General features: G+C 41.6%; 1 protein-coding gene across 2 annotated transcripts; it reads right to left on the reverse strand.

Annotated features, from left to right (window-relative positions):
- Window positions 1-11,353: 11,353 nt before the first annotated feature.
- On the reverse strand, window positions 11,354-15,242 carry BBS10 (Bardet-Biedl syndrome 10). Of its 2 annotated transcripts, none has more exons than XM_043965195.1 (2): window positions 15,049-15,242; window positions 11,354-13,821 (listed from the first exon to the last, which is right to left on the reverse strand). In XM_043965195.1, the coding sequence occupies exons 1-2, from the start codon at window positions 15,240-15,242 to the stop codon at window positions 11,865-11,867; spliced, it is 2,151 nt and encodes a 716-aa protein (XP_043821130.1). In that variant the 3' UTR covers window positions 11,354-11,864. The 2 variants fall into 2 exon arrangements, with proteins under 2 accessions (XP_043821130.1, XP_043821131.1); XM_043965196.1 differs by lacking the exon at window positions 15,049-15,242 and adding an exon at window positions 14,256-14,944.
- Window positions 15,243-17,558: the final 2,316 nt, after the last annotated feature.

Raw genomic sequence — 17,558 nt, forward strand, 5'->3', positions numbered from 1 at the left:
TTCTTCCTATGGTCTGTCAATCCCTTCAGAGACCTGAAAAGAGGTTGGCATTGTGCATCTTCTCTCTGGAAGTTTTTGTTTTGTTGTGGTTTTTTTTTTTTAGTCTGAACACTGTGCCTTTGGACAGACTTTTGTGAATGATGTCATCTTTTCTCCCTGCCATTTACTGTAACCTCAGAACCTACATCCACATTTTCTACTGCTTTTCAGCTGGAAGAGGTTTCTAGTACAAGGTTTAAGCTTCTTTCCTCTCAAACCTTGATCAAATGTTAGGATGATTTATAAGCAAATGTTTCTCTATATATTGGGAGGTAGGGGGAAGGAACAGACATTCAATAAGCACCTACTGTGTATCAGACACTGTGTTAAGCACTTTATAAAAACAATCTCATTTAGTCCTTAGAGTAACAATATGAGTTTGATGTTAGTATCCTCATTTTGCAGTTGAGCAGACTGTGGCAAACAGAAGTTAAGTGACTTGCCCAGGGTCACACAACTAGTAAGTATCTGAGGTCAAATTCTAAACTGTATCTTCCAGACTGCAGGCTCTATCCATTGTTTCACCTAGATGCTTCCCACTAGAACTAAGGAAGGGATTTTTTTTTTTAATTAAGCACTTACTAAGTGTGTAGAGCCACTTGACAACAAAGTCTTTTTTTTTTTAAAGTTTTCCCCAGGAATTATCTGGTAATATAAACAACGATTCATCCTTTCCCTGCCCTACTTTACTTTTTCTTCTTTTTTTTTTGAGGGGGTGGTAGTGGAGGTGGTAGAGGTAAGAATACTAATCTTTCTTTAAAACTATACACAGAGAAACAAACTATACAAAGAATATTTTGGAGGATATAAGGGGGCTAGTCTCCTTTCTACATATAGGAGATTACACATTTAGTAGCCTCCAACATACAACATTGAGAATAGAACTGATTAAATAAAGTAGAAATGCTTATTATTGAAATGATGGTGGAAAAAATGGACAATCCTAGTAATACACCTTTAATTCCCCTTATAAGGAAAAAATACGCATAGCAATTAACAACAATAAATCAGAAACAGAAAGACAATTACCAGCCACATCTTTTTATTACTTCAGGGATAATTTGTTCTCTCTTGAGAATGCAGAGAGGAAATAAAATTGTACTTTTCTATGGAATGAAAAGTACCATCTTGTCTTCACACACAAGACTAAAGCTCAAATCCAAGTATATCTATTAATCATTTTGTTAATAATAGTTAAACATAGAAAAGATCTTGGATGTCATTTCCTGACGCCAAGGAAAAGCCACAATGCCTCTGAGGCATTTTCATCATGGTGGAGCTTTCCCACAGCAAGTCTCCAGTAGGTGGCATCATTCTAATCATTACATGTCCTTGAGGGAATAAGATCATAGATTTAGATCCAGAAGGGACCTTGAAGGGTACTTAGTCCATTCTTCTCATTATATAGATGAGGAAGCTGAGGCCCAGGGAGATGAAGTGATTTGTCCAAAGTCACACCAGTAAAGAAGCAATGGAGCCTATTGACTAGGAGAAATAAATGGTCAGACCTATTTCTTAGAACAATTGCTTTCATGACTGTGTTGAGGATGGATTGGAATAAGGAGAGAATTGATACTGGGAGACCACTTAGGAGATTATTACCATTGTCCAGATAAGAGGTGATAAAGGCCATAGCTAAGATGGTGTTTGAGTGAGATAAGGAGGAGAGATGCAAGAAATGTGAAGGTAGGACTAGCAAGACTGAACAACTCCTTGGGTGCAAGTTGAGAGACAGAGAGCACAGTCTGTCTGGTGGGAGTGGAGGGGGAGAAGAGGGAAATTTGAGACCAGGAATATGTTTTTAGAAGTCACTGAGAGGAAAAAGATGAGAAATCCATTAGAGCCCAAAGCTGTATAATTATAACAAGCAAGTTTGTCCCCAAGTAAAAGTTGAGACAATGTATTTCCCTCCCTTTGCAGAGGTGGACATAGGCATATGTAGACTATTGCAGACTTAGTCTATGGGTTGGTTGGTTTGTTGAAGTGATTTTTAAATTCTATTTTAAGTCTGTTACAAGGAAGGACTCACTATGTAGAGGATGGGGAAATGAATAGGATTTTAAGACAAAGGGCATCAATGATCAAGATGACTCACTCCCAGGTTGTGAATCTGTGTCCAGAGAAGTACCCTTGGCAGCAATAGGACAGTTTTGAATAAAGGGTGAATTTTAGGAGAAAGATAATGAATTTTGTTTATCTTGAGTTTGGGACATAGGATTTGGAATTTCCAATAAGCCATTGGCAAAGCATTAATGGAACTCAAGAGAAAGACTGGGGCAGGATATATAGATCTGTGATTCATCAGTATAGAGTTGATAATTACGCCCATACTTGCTGATGAGGTCACCAAGAGAGATTGTAGTGAGATAAGGGAAGAGGGCCCAGGTGAGAACCTTGAGGTATGTGTGCAGCTATGGGGCTTATATAGATGATAAACCAACAAAGGCAATTGTAACGGAGTAGATAGACCAGTAGGAGAAACAAGAAATCTCAGTGTCAAGCAAACCTAGGGAAAAGAAAATATCCAGGAGGATACCATGGATTAGGGCAGTGCTGAAGGGTTTGGCACTTTGGGATGATGGAGTAAACAATGAGTGGTCCCTTGGTTTCTTCTCCCACCCCATACTCCTTAATGGTGGCACATATATGTGTGCTGGGGTTGGGGCGGGGGTGGGGGGGTGGGGGGTGGGGATGTGCTATATCAGTTTAAAGGGGGAGACAGCTTCTGTTCTCTTCTTCCACTCTCCTGATATATGCCTTGGAAGTCTTTCTGGGACTTCCCAAGAGGGGTAGAGGAATATGAGAGAAGAGATAACCCTCCTTTAGTCTGGCAGAAATGGTGCTTTCTCAAACATGACAGTAAAATCATGTGCTCATGCAGATAAGTCTGAGTTGGGATCTCAAGGCCCTGACTTCCTCCACTGTTTGGTGTTTCTTTGCCCAAGTCCAGGTGACCACACATAAAACCTTGGATGGATACTGCTAGTTTTTATGACCATCTGGTGAGGTTAAGGGCAGGAGCTCATGAGAGTCCCTCAGTGGGTATTGACTGGTAGTGAGAGGAATTTTCTTAGAGAAGATGACCACTGACCAGAAGCCCTGGCATGGCTTGTCAGAAGACATGGACCTAAATAATTTGAACAATGCAAGACCAAGATGAAAACGAATTCAGAAGTTAATTCAGAATTCAAAAGTCAATTTAGAAGTCTTGCAAAATATTTCATGCCTTGATCTTTTTAAGTATCCACCTCCCCAGAGAGTATAATAAGAATTATAATTGACTCATTTTTTAATCTTTGTCAATGTGTTCTTGTGAGGTTTTTTTGTGCTTTTCTCATTTCTTTTGTATGGAAGCAATAAATACTTGTCCTACACCTGATCCACAGGGTACCTTGCATACATTTCTAGTCCCATCTTGAGAGAGACCTTGACATGGGTTAAATCTAAGAGTGAAATGATTCTCCCCAGGGTTCTGGTGTAGGGGTGTAAAGAGTACAGAGAGTTGGAGAAAAAGTGCTTGACCTCAAAAGGAGCCCAGCTCCCCCAGGACTAAACTTGTTATCCTTATGAGGGTCCAAAATTAAGGGCCACTTTAAGGAGAGGTGAGTGACACAGCCCATCCTGGGCCCCTGTGTTGTTACATATACAAAGGAAATACTAGGTAATTTTAGAGGTGAGGAGTTAGTGGGGAGGGGGGAGATCAGCAAAGGCTTCATGCAGGAAGTAGCATTTGATCTGAGCTTTGAAGAAAAGTAGGGATTCTAAGTCATAGGTGAGGAGGAGGGAGGGCTAATGTTGATGCAATAACATTTGGCTTACAAAATGCTTTATGTATATAATAGTGGGGGGGTTAATGCATATGCCACACTGTCAGCTTACCAATGTGGAAGACACTAGGGAGATTCTACTAGGACTCTGGGGAGACGGGGGGAGGTAGCGCTGGAATATGCATTATATGATTGGGAGGCTTCATTCCATTGACCACATGGTCAGAACTGTCACTGTCTTTAAAACAACTTGACAGCACTTTTGTGTCATTCCCTTCTGAGCAAGAAGGTAGCTCCTTCAATCACATAATACTATAAAGGGGAAGGGCATTAGGGCCCCCAATCCTCAGGTTGGGTATCACCCCAAGAAACAGGCTTGATTTTTTAATCTTTCTGTTTGTTCTTTTCTACTCCAGGTAAAGGGGGTACAATCTTCATTTTGTCCCAGAATCTGGAGCTCCAAGAATCCAGGATTCCAGGAATTCTGGCTGGGCGTTGCAGTTTGGCCAGCAATAAGGCCCAGAGGAATGAGGAAGGGCTCTTGGGACTTCAGACAGAGCAATTTTGGACCTTTACTTGGTGTGACCAAAGCTATGTGGATATTGATCCAAATTGTACACCTAATCTTCCTCCAGCCCAGAATATGGCATTTAGGATAGATTCTACCCCCAAGGTGTTGGAGGGAAATGTTTGTGTGCCTATGTTCTTCCCATTTTTTTTTTTGCATGGCTATAGGGGTTAAGTGACTTGCCCAGGGTTACAGAGCTAGCAAGTGTCAAGTGTCTGAGGCCGAATTCGAACTCAGGTCCTCCTGAATCCAAGGCTGGTGCTTTATCTACTGTGCCACCTTCCCATATATTTTATTTTGTTTGTTTGTTTGGTTTGTTTTGGTTTTTGGTGGGGCAATGGGGGTTAAGTGACTTGCCCAGGGTCACACAGCTAGTAAGTGTCAAGTGTCTGAGGCCGGATTTGAACTCAGGTACTCCTGAATCCAGGGCCTGTTCTCTATCCGCTGCGCCACCTAGCTGCCCCCCTTCCCAATATATTTTAAGCAAATATTTCTTTGTAAAAGCCAATCTGATGTTAAGTTCATTGAAACTGGGGTCTTAGTAACTGGCACTTGGCCATGGGAGGTTAAGACAATGGCTGAAAAAGAGAAAACTTAAAATCCCTTCAGAGAACCCCAGGATGGGGTGGGGTTTAAAATGTAACTGGTTTGACCCTGAATGGGAGTGGCCAGAATCAGCCATGTTACACATACATTATTCCACTCGATCTTCATAACATCATAGCAAACTAGGTGTTACAATCTCCATTTGTATAGATGGACTAAATGAGACACAAATGGTGAGGCAACATGGGACAGGGGAGAGAGTACTGGATTTGGAATCTGATTTTGGAATCTGAGTTCCAATCCCACTTATGCCACTTATTACAGCTGCAGAGCTGGGTCATGGACCCAAAGAAAGAATAGGTGGTTTTAAAGACTGGATGAAAATGAGGAAAGAGATTTGGGGAAATGGAGGCTAGTAGAGGAGTCCTTGTGTATTCTTTTCCTCAAACTACTTGGATAAGACTGAAAAGCTAGGTTATCTACACCCTGTGGAAAAATCCCTTCCCTCACATTTCCCAGAGTGAAAGGTGGGCAGAGGATCAAGGCACAGAGATGGGCTACCCAGATGAAGAAATTAGTATCTGATCCAGAAGAGCTCAAGCTTGTGCTTGAGAGAAAGAAAGGAAGAGAGAAACCAACAACAAAATCCCAATTTCCTGAGCCACCCACACAGATTAAACACTAACTCTAAGGGATCTGACTTGGTTTGAGGCGATCCCATTGACTGATAGGAAATACACTGGGTGATGCATCGATACATTTGTTCTTATTCACTTCTAATATGATTATACAGTTCTGTAAACAGTTATGCCTCTATAAGTGATATCAAATGAAATGTAGCAGCAATAAGTATGAGGTGAAGTTTCCTGGAACAGAATGTGAGAAGAGCCTTGATCTGATTGGATGAATGTTGCCAACCACAAAGTGGGATAGGGCTAGGAGGAGAAAGATAGTTAAGCTTTCAGAGAGTCAGAGAGCTTGGCAGCCCCTTAGAGAACCCTCTAGTGTTGAGTGATGCATATAACTATTGAGAGTGTGAGCTTTAGATTGAAAACACGTGGTCCTTATTACTGAACAGAATCAGCCAGCTGGGGGCATGGGGTCACACTTAAAGGAATAATACTATTATTTTCTTCAGTAATCCTTGAGAAAAATCAAAGAAAACAATCTAATTTCTATTATTCCATCTATCCTATGAAACTCCAAATACTATTCTTTGGTTTAATTAAATAGTTATCACCTATTGCCTATAATATTCAGTACAGGACAGTGGGGATACAAAAATAAAATTAGATGTGATTCCTACCCTACAAAAGCTAAGAGACCAGCATATGTACACAACAATAAGGTAAATTTCAGTATTATAGATTCCAGAGTGACATGAAAGATGGAAGAGGGTATCGTGGAAGAATTCATGGAGGAGGAGAGATTTTGGGGGGCAACGGAAAATCATTTTCCTGGTACAATCCCTTAATTTTGCCCCTAAAAAAACATGTGGTGTTTTAATCATTGACTAGCTGAGAGGGCCCCCATTAATAGAGAAACACCGTCCCCTGCTGGCTGATTTCAGGAGATTCAAGAGAATTTCTGGGCCTGTTTGGGCAATAGCCCTAAAAGCAGCCACTGCTGTGCACAGAATTCAGCAGCTGGGTCAGATTATCAATCAATCTGGGATACTGAAGTCAGTCCTGGGCTTGGAGAAGCAAATTTTGTTTAAGAGGAGCTATTTGTTCAATCATGTTCAATTCTTCATGACCCCATTTGAGGTTTTCTTGGCAGAGATACTGGAGTGGTTTGCCATTTCCTTATCCAGCTCATTTTATAGATGAGGAAACTGGGGCAAGCGGGGTTAAGTGACTTGTCCAGGGTCACAGAGCTACTAAGTATCTGAGGTCAGATTTGAACTCAGGAAGACGGGTCTTCCTCACTCCAGGCCCAGTGCTCTATCCACTGTACCACCTAGCTTCTTCAAACTTCCTGGTCACCTAAGTACCGAAGCCAGCACATGAGGAGTTGGTGGCCCTTTTCCTGAAGTCTGATACACCTTGATACTCTGACTAGCATGGCACCATAGCAGATGTGGAGTCCCCAGTTCAATCAATGCTGTATCCTCACTGAATATCCTTTCCATGCTATTGCTTCTTTTTTTTAACAGGTTTACTAAAAATGTTCAATCTCATTCCATGCCCACACCTGAGTGATCAGGCCCACCTGAGTCAGTTCTGGCTCAGAAGAGGATTTTTCTGTTCTATTTACATTGTTGTAATCATTGTGTATGTTATTTCCTTGATCTGATTATTTCACATTGTCTATTTATATGTCTTCTCATGTTTTCTTATGGCTCATAATATTCCATTATATCCATATACCACAACTTGGAAATTGCCATTTACTACAGGCAATTTAATCTGGGTCACTCCCAGTTCACTGCACTATTTATCTTATTGCTGAAGAAGAGGAATGAATGATAAGCAGAGACATGGTACCTACGGGGTCATAAATTGGAAGTGCTGGCAATTAAGACTGCACTGGAGACATCATCTTGAAGGAGAATGGCCTTCAATGACAAAACACAAGAATTTACTGTTTTTCAAGGAAATCCCCATTATGTTCAACCATCATTGTGTACAGTGTTCGCTTTATTATTTTGGGTTATTTCTGCCTGAGAATGATGTATCCTCCAAGAGACTGCAAACAAATTAATCAATGCATTATTTTATCATCTAGAAATGGAGGGAGCAGGCAAAAGAACTGGAGCTTAACCCTAACCCAGAGGCAAATATGATGGACATGTTGTTTTCTTTGGGGGGTGGGGGGGTGGGGGAGGACCACTCGGGGCAGAGCCTATTTATTTTTTGTCTTTGTACCTAATGTCTAGCAACACAGTTGGTGCTTAATAAAGGCTTAATAAAGTTGGTCCTTAATAAAGGACCTGTCAGGGAAATAACAAAGTTATGACTTTAGTACCATCTCAAGTGTATAATAGCGGTTCCCTCACATCCAAAGGAAATATGGTGGGTTATCCAGGCCCACCACAATGCTTTGCTGAGTACGTCACCCAAGCTCATTTGGATGAAAGAAGACATTTGCCTGTATGTACAATGGTCTGACAATCAGCTGCTAAATCAATAAGCCCTTACTGTGTGGGGCTTTGTAGTAAATTCTGGGGATAGAAAGGCCAAAACAATCCCTTCCCTCAAGGAGCTCAACATACAAATAACTTGATGCATATAAAATATGTTCACAGCTGATAGGATGTAATTGGAAGGGAAAGCACTCGCCATGGGGGAGGCAGGAGGAGACGGATGAAGCATATGCCGGAAAAGGCCTCGTGATGAAGATGGGACTTTATCTAAGGCTTGAAGGAAGCCAAGGAAACTGACAAGTCAAGGTGAGGAAGGAGAGCATGGCAGGAGATTGAGGAAATTCTCCTAGGCATGTATGATTCATGGTCCCTGGTATTCAATGGAAATAGGGTTTTATCAGCGTTCTTACCCTCTTAAGAGCAGCCTACTATTTTTGTAGTAGCTAACCACTCCTCCACACTGTCACTTGATTGCTGCCGAATGTTGCCATCATAAGTCATAAGGTGAAGGGGCAGCTAGGGGATGCAGTGGATAAAGCACCAGCCCTGGATTCAGGAGGGCCTGAGTTCAATCTGGCCTCAGACACTTGACACTTACTAGCTGTGTGACCCTGGGCAAGTCACTTAACCCTCATTGCCCCACAACAACAACAACAATAATAATAAGATTAATATTAATGTGGGTGTATTTCTCAAGGGAAGTAGCATTCATTGGCTGTAGCACTATCTGTTCCTGAGTAAGGAAAGGCTCTATTTATGGCCAAATTTTATCTGGGGTTGTAGAACCACTACCCAACATCTGTAAACGGCAGATAGAGCACCAAGCATTGCATCAGATGGTTTCTACAAGTGCTGTCTTCAGTGGAACTGGGTAGTCTGTCAATGGCAGAATTTGCTGACGTGAGCATAGGGGCAGGAAAGGAAATAAGGAAACCCACAAGATCTCAGAGCAGGGAGATCAGGTTTGGTGGACATATATATATATATATATATATATACATCTACCAGTACACAGGTCCTTCCTGGGTTTTGGATGCTGATGGTGATGCTCAAGTCCATTTATCATGACAGGTGAAGTCAATCTAGTCACCTGCAAGGCAGGACTGCCCAGAACACTAACAATATGCCCGGAATTGTACATACCTTTTTTGTAAGCTATGTGCTAGATGGAAAACTTCTCTTTTGCCTAATCTAATAGAATTTTCACAACAGTGATAGGAATTACCGATTCTTTTTTTTTGGGGGGGGCGGGCTGGGCAATGTGGGTTAAATGACTGGCCCAGGGTCACACAGCTAGTAAGTGTCAAGTGTCTGAGGTCACATTTGAACTCAGGTCTTCCTGAATCCTGGGCTGGTACTTTATCCACGGCGCCACCCAGCTGCCCTGGAATGACCAATTCTTAATCAAGGTTGGTGTTTGAGAGGAATATAAGGCCCAGGAGATTACAGACTGTAAAATACCACATCTGGAAAAGGCTGAAAGATATCCATGCCCCAAACTAATGAACTGCTTCTACCAGTGGGCACATGTATCCAGAAAAGGTTATGCAGGATGGTATGAGGACTAAAATCCTACCATCCAAGGCTTGGATAAAGGAACCTGGAAGAGAAATAGGTTGATGACATTATCATTGTCTTCAAACATTCAAAGGGTGGGTAGATTTTAATTCGTTTGGTAACAGAGGTCAGAATTAGGACCAATGTGTAGAAATTATAGACGGGGGTGGGGGGGTGGTAGATTTTAATAATCATCATCATACTTAGATGGCATTACTATGTACCAGGGACTGTTATTTCATTGGATCCTCACAACCACCTTGGAAGGTGGGTGCTATTATTATTCCTCTTTTAAAGGTGAGGAAACTGATGTAAACAGAGGTTAAGTGACTTGTCCAGGGTCACACAGCAAGTATGATCTCTGAGTCCAGTTTGTAACCCAGGATTTACTGATCCCAAGTCCGAGCTTTCATACAGAAAATCTTCCTAATAGCTAAAGATAAATTAGGTTAGACAGAGTTCAGGAATGGGAATAATATATGCTAAAGCTGGAAAGACAGGTTGGGACCTGGTTGTGAAGGCCTTTAAAAGCCAGAGAAGCTTGTATTGTGCTAGCAGTAATAGGAAGCCCCTGGAATTTACTGAGTAATTACATGATCAGATCATAAGTTAAAGAAATTCACTTTGAGAACTATGTTGGGGATGGATTGGAGTAGGGAGAGCCTGAGGGTCTGAACTAGTTGAGTGGCTGTACAAGGGGATGAGGAGGCCTTCTGGGATGGATGTGGAGGTGGATATGAAAAAACCTAGGAATGACCCATGTGAGCCCATCCCCAGGGACCTGAAAAAGGGTAAACTGGCATCTACTAGATGAATTGGTAAGGTCCAGGTGTTTCACACCTGTGATGCGCTTCTGTAGCTCCTTAGCACCTTCCTCCCTCACCTCACAGCTCATGGGTCTCCTCTCAGTAGCTTTCAGCCAAGTGTAAGCGAGCTTTGTAGAGTTTATGGAGAAATGTGGTCCTGACAACTTGGAACTCTGAATGCATTTCCCCATGGAAACACTGCTATGCATTCTATGGTACTAGTAACCATTCTAAGAGGCAGTGTGGTGTAATGGAATGAGCTCTGAAGATGGAGTCAGGACACTCAAGTTTGAAGCCAAATAGATTGTGACTAGATATATGACCGAGTAAGTCACAACCTATCGGAATTTTTCTGCAAAATGGAAATCATAATATTTGTATTGTTTACATCTCAAGTCATGGCAAGGAAAATAATTTTATAAACTTTAGAACAGTTATTTACAACTATAATATACTTATTAAACCCACAATGGGTCTAATATTAGGGGCAAGACTACCTGCACCAGAAACACAAGTACCTTTTACATCAGTTCCAAATACCTTCTATAAAATTTATTAATAACTAGGGAACTACATAGAACAAAAAAAAACTTTAAATAAGGATATTTTAAAATAGGTTATCTAAAAACTGGTTTACTGTTCTTTCAGTGTTCACATGTGATATAATGTAGCTATTCATAGCATACATTTTAAAATTACTTGATTATCAGCAAGTTATATTACTACTCAACAATAGATAAGTCACACAGTAGGCAAAACAATTAAAAAATATATAAATTATGACCACACTTTTATAGTAGAGGCTAATTGTTCAACTCAGAGTAGAGCTATCAGTTTCCAAGAAAAAAAATCATTGTAAATTTCATAAGTATTTTTTTCCCCATTAATGATCCAAAGTCAGTCAATACTTTTATGGTTGTGAAATGATAAATGGATGATATTTGAAGCAGAAATGTAAAAAGAACCACAATAAAATTATGTGAAATCATTCTTTATTAATATGGCTATGGAACAAATATAGTAGTGGAAACTACTATAATTAATGGCAGGGTGTAAAAACCCTGACATTTGTTTGGAATTTTACAGTGTGCTAGTTAATTAGTACAACAAATAAAAATTTTTTCTGACCTATAATATGGATAGTTAATGTACAAAAATGTAAAGAGAATGGAGAAGAGGGAATGAAGGGAAGAAGGGATAGACAAAACCTCTTACCACCCTCCTTCCTCTATAATAGTCACATTTAGCAAGAACAAACATCAAGAAAAAAAAGTATAGTTCCCATGGAGAAATATTCCTAGCTTGGGACCATACTAATGCACAGAGCTTTTAAAGCCAAGTTGCATTTTTCACCATTCTAGGAGCAAACATGACCAATAACCTCATGGTTTCATCTTGGAAAGCCTGGAAGAATTAAGCTGAGGGACAGCTCTCTACCTGTCCTTTCTAGACTGAGCCAGATTTAAAAAGACCCACTGAGAACAAAACTATTTTTTTCACACATCCTCTTCTGTCTCATCATCACCAGTCTTTTGTGGCTGTTTATTAATCCTAATGACTAAGTCAATAGTCAAGAGTTTTGTCAAGCAATGAAGCACGGATGTTAATAATTGGTATTTACAAGCTACTGATTCAAGGCCCATTTGACTCCCTGCCATCCACTGCTTAGTTTGTAGAGCATGCATAGTTCTTAAGTAAACATGGCAAAAGCTTTTATTTCCTCTCTTAGCTTTATAAAGGGTTTTTGGCACACTCAGCAGTGCATTAGCTATTAATGAACTAATCATACTTATTTCTGGCTTTTGGCACTGTCTGGAATAGTCAAGAAGATAATAATGTAATAGTATCTCAAAGTGACCACCTACTGGTAAAACAGAACCGGCCTGTATAAAGGAAGTACAGGAACTTTTTGAGGTGTTCTGAAAGACCTCCTTTGATGTCACGCTTATTTTGCAAGTCTGTTCAATGACATTTAATTGTTCATCAGGAACTTCTATCAGGGAATCCCCATTACAAATACACCTGATACCCACAAGTGGTTCATTGGCATTAATCTCAATTTTGTTGGGATAAGTACATAGTAGGGATTCAAAGTCCCCATTAATTTTGTGTGTGCCTGTTAAAGTTGTACTTGGAATATCACTCTCTGATTCCATACCTGACAGCACTAAATCTGGAGTGGCTCTTAAATTAGAATGCATTCTTGATGGATTATCTTTACTCCTTAAAACTGAGTCTAGACGCTGTCTTTCAAACAAAGCTCTATAAACTTGTATCAAATGGTGACTTTGTTTCTTATCTTCAGAAGTAACAGAATTTGAAGTCTCATCAAGGTTGTTTCCTTGTGCTTTGTAACTGAGATAAAGTTCCTTAAAGACTTGTCGAAGTACTTTAAATGCTCCATGGAAAGCATGAATATACTGGTCAGTGAGGCCTTGGACTGGTCCACAAAGAACCAAACAGTGGGGTATAAAAGAGTGTGTGCTAAGTAAACCAAGATGAACATACCTTCTGGAATTAAGGAAAATGGGCTGACAAAATTTCACTAATGCAGTGTCAGAGATGTGACACTGTGAAGTGGCCCATGACGGCATAAAAGGTGACAGAGCAATGATTCTACAAAGGAGAGAAATTTCTTCTGATGGTATACACTCTACCACTGATATGCCATTCAGTTTTGCATAATAAATAACTGCATCCTGTTGCTTCACACTAGACAAAAGCAATTTTATACCCTTACTTTGCAAATCTTTCATTATGGTTTTTGTCCTTTCTGTAATCCAAATGTGAGATGCCTGAAACCGGGCTTCGGAATTTATGACAAGCTCAGAACCAGAGGTAGAAAGTGCAGGCTGAATGGGTTCCGTTACAATGATTATTTTCACATCACCGTCTGCTGGACAGTAAACAGAAAAATCTCTATGAATAACAAACCCTGATATGATCCTTGAACTTGAAACTGGAAGTCCTGTGACAGCAGTGCACAATTCCAGAAAATGTTCATCTACTAAATCAATCATTTCATTCTTACCATCTTCATGGCTCAAACATTTGTAAAAATAATCACAAGTTAACTGGGAAATAAATTTCTGATTATTTCTTCCCACTCTTCCACAAAAATATGCATCTAATAGTGATTCTAGTGAGTTCCTACAAAACTTTTTCTCTTCTCCAGAAAAGGAAATGATAGACAAAAAGTGTTTACTCAAATATTGAACCACAATATAGTCTAATATGTGTGCCTGAAATGTCAAAATGGCTTGAGAAATGTATTTCCACTGGCAACAATTTTTCCAGTGTCTTTCTTGGCTTTGAATACTTCCCCCAAGAGAACCTCTTTCTTTATCAGTGACTGCCTTAAGTCCTCGGAGTAAATCACAAAGAAGGATAATGAATGTTTTAGCACCATCTCCAGTCACATTCCGATTCATGGAAACACAAGTCACTATCATCCTGTTTGAAAAAGAAAAAAAACCGAGCAATTAAAATTCATATGGCTTATATGTCCAATTCTACAGTTTTATGTTGAAAACATCTTCTTTTAATTTTCAAAAGATACTGACTCCTTTATTAAAACATTCCTCTAACACAATTATATTAATATAACTCATTGGAAAGAGGGACAGACAGGATTATGTTAGGAAAGGTTATTGGAAGTGGGGCTTTGGGGCAAAATCATGTCAGGTGAATTAGCAAAAAGGGATTTTGCAGCATGTGAAGTTCTAATCCCAGGATGGAAATAAGTGATTTAGCTGTTATTTGAAAATAGGAATGTATTTCCTTCTCACTTCTGAAAGTCCCTAGTTTCCATTGTAAGGCTCGGTTTAAACACTATCTTCTACATGAGACCTTTTCTAGTCCCCCAAGCTCAGCGTGCCCTGAAATACCTTTATTATGTTTTGAATATTGTGATCACATGTGCCTGCTGACTTCTCATGAAGATGTAAGTTCCTTGAGGGCAGCTGCTGACTCTATAGTCTGTTTGACCAGTGCCCAGTGCTTGGAAAACAATCCTTCCAGTAATCCACAAGCATTTATTAAATGCCTAATATTGGCCCAGCTCTTTGCTGAGCTCTGGGGAAACGGACAAATGGTAAAGTGTCCCTGGCTTCAAGGAGCCTGTTATGAAGCAAAAGGCTCGATGTCCTTTCTTTGGTACTGCCAGTGTCTGGCATACAGCAGGCGCTTAACAGATGCTTGAATACCGATTTAAACCACGCCTCGGACATCGCGGTTATTAAAGGCCGCTTGTATTTAAAGGAGGGGGTGGAAATGGACGGCCTTTTTTGCTGCCGCCTTCCCTCCTGTGCGTGGGCGGGGCCTACCGGCGCCCCCCTTCCTCAAATTACTCCGTGTCTGACTGCTTTGGACCTAGGTTTACTTCACCCCTTCTGGTCTACAGAGTAGGTGTGTTCTCTATGTAATCGCTTTCTTCGCCATCACAACACCATCTCCTAGGGAGCGGGGGCCGTCGTTTCTATTGGTATTTCAGGGCTTGGCACACATGGGGCTTCTTTTCAGGCCTTGCTCCTCATCCCCCTCCCCTTTTAGAGTGTAAGCTCTTTGAGGACAGCATCTTCCTTTTTTTCTGATGGGTAGAGCACGTAGTAGGCGCTTAATCATGGCGGAATGGCTGACTGGCTGGCGGAAGGAGGGGCGGGGCGGAGGTCTTGCCCCTACCTGGCCAGCGGATGCTCTATGTTCAGCGCTTCCAGGAGGCGGCCCCCGTCGCGGCTGAACAATACGTCGCCCGTGGGCTTCGTGCACAGCACCTGCCGCCCCTCGGGCCCCATGCAACCACTCACGATGCTCTCCAGAATCTCGGCCGCCTGCAGCGCGGCCCCGACCCCGCCGGCCGTCGCCGTCGCCACCATCGTCATAGCCACTCCCGCCGAAGGCCCGCCCGTCCGGTTCCAAGGCGAACCGGAAGCGGCGCAGCACAAACAAGGCGAACGCTGCGGCCTCTGGGAGGAGGAAGTGAAGAGGGGAGGGGGGTAGGGAATGTGCTTTGTTTTGTTTTATAACGAGAGCGAGGCCGTCCCTCGGCGGAAACCCACCACCCACGTGACGCAAGCTTCCGCCGCGGGCCGGAAGGGGGTGGACTGACTTGCTCGAGCCTGCTCTTTCCTCGAGCATGCGCTCTTCAAACGCCGCGGGCGTGCTCTGTCCAGCCCCTTCGCCTTCCTGAAGTGGAGGTACCCGAGAGGGAAAGGGCGCCTCGAGGGTCTCGAATCCTGCGGATTCGGGGCTGCCCTGCTAGCGGGGCTGTGTCGGTAGATGTTTACAATAGGCGAAAACATGGATCTTACGAAACACTTCGTCTAGTCTGCATTACTGACATTTCCCAAACTCTGCGGTCAACAAAACCCCCTTTTTCACCGAACCTGCTCCCTTTAACTTGCTACCTCCAATACTGCGCCCATATCTATATCTATATCTATATCTATCTACCTACACACACACACTTTATACTTTATCAATGTAGTGATCGCCTGAGCTGGTTTCCCTTTTTCTTAAAAAAAATATTGTTATAAAAGACAGATCGGGGGAGGGAAGGAGGATTGGTGGTGTAAAACCAAAAGAAAAAAAAAATTAAACCTTAACTGAAGCTTCGCATTTCTCTGAGGTTGTAATACTCATAGTGGCAGCAAAGTTTCTTTGTCCTTTGCTTCTGAGCCGCCACTTTTCCCGCCATGGCTGACATTTATCCAGTGCCTGCGGAGGAAATCAGTCCTGCTCACCTCCTTCAGTCATCTCGCTTTCCTACTGCATCGTGAATTCCCTTTCCTATCCTCTCCTTTAGACCCTGGTTGCGACCCCACTGGGGGATCTCGTAATTGAACGTGGGGGTCGAGAAAAAATTGGCAACAGTAAATGGTTATATGTATATATATATATATATATATATATATATATATTAGGATATACCCTGGATTGCGTAAACATTTCTTGGGAGAAAAGGGGTGGGGAGAGGGGAAAAGTTAAGAAGTCCTGCTTTAGAGGCTACCTTGGTCTTTGTTTTATTATGCGATCTATCCTCAAGATATTATTCTGAATTCCCTTTAAGTGCCAAACTCCAGTCCTTTTCCACTCAGTGCTTCCCTAATTTCTGAGCTTCTTTGACTCTTGCTGATTATCCCCACCACTTAACTTTCCAAGGTCACCAGCTGCTTCCTTACTGACCATTATCAAATGACCTTTTTCCTTTCCTCAAAGTCTCTGGCATTTCAAAATATGCCCCTTGCCCTTTCTTGTGAGATGGAATTGTCCTCATTTTTCTCCTCTGCACTTGTATTTTCAACGTCCTGCCCTTTCAGTGGGGGGACTCCAAGGTTTTACCTTAGGGTTTTTCTCTTCTTCAGCTATACTGTTCGCTACTATTGATGGCAGATGACTCAGATCTAGCCCCAGTCTCTCCTTGGATCCCCAGTCTTTCATTTCCAAATGTCTGCTGGATCTCTGCCTGGCTGTCAGTTGGCCACACCTTGGAATGAGTCCCACACTTTCTTCAGGGCCCATTTACCTATCAGCAACTCAAACCTTTTCTCTCTCCAGCTGAGGTGATCTGTTTCTTCTGAAAAATGTTTGTGGCATTTTGCCAACACTCTCATAACTGGATAACTCCTCTACCACCTTTGTACCACTGGTGCTTAGCAGTGACTAGCACTATTGTCTCAACTCTCTTTTGAGTTGTAGTTGTGTATGTCTTTGCCCTTTAGGTATCTTTGCACCACCAGTGCGTCATAGGGGGTTCACACAAAACACTCAATTAAATGCTGTAGGGAATTTCTGGAGCATTTTTAACTTCTCCAATGTGACAGCATTCATAACATTTTTTATTTCAGTGGGAATTGGCCATTTTTATTTAGATACCACTTTAGAGTATTTGGATACTTGGCACTTTGATCTTATGCTACTTAAAAATGAGTTCAAGTTCTGCAATAGGATTTTCTCTCCTTACCCTTTCTCTTTCCATTTCATCTACTCCCATGGACTGCTAAGATAATGACTGGATCTCTTAACCTACTGGAAATTTCTAAAATAGAATTACTTAAGAGTTCCTTAGCATCTATATACTTAAGTAGGGGTGGAATTAGAATGTTCTTTGAGCCATTCTTCAGCCCATGACTGATATGTCTGCACATCTCATCATCAACTTGGAGAACTCAACATTGTACACTTACACACAC

Source organism: Dromiciops gliroides, chromosome 5 (assembly GCF_019393635.1).
Source record: "Dromiciops gliroides isolate mDroGli1 chromosome 5, mDroGli1.pri, whole genome shotgun sequence".
NCBI lineage: Eukaryota > Metazoa > Chordata > Mammalia > Microbiotheria > Microbiotheriidae > Dromiciops > Dromiciops gliroides.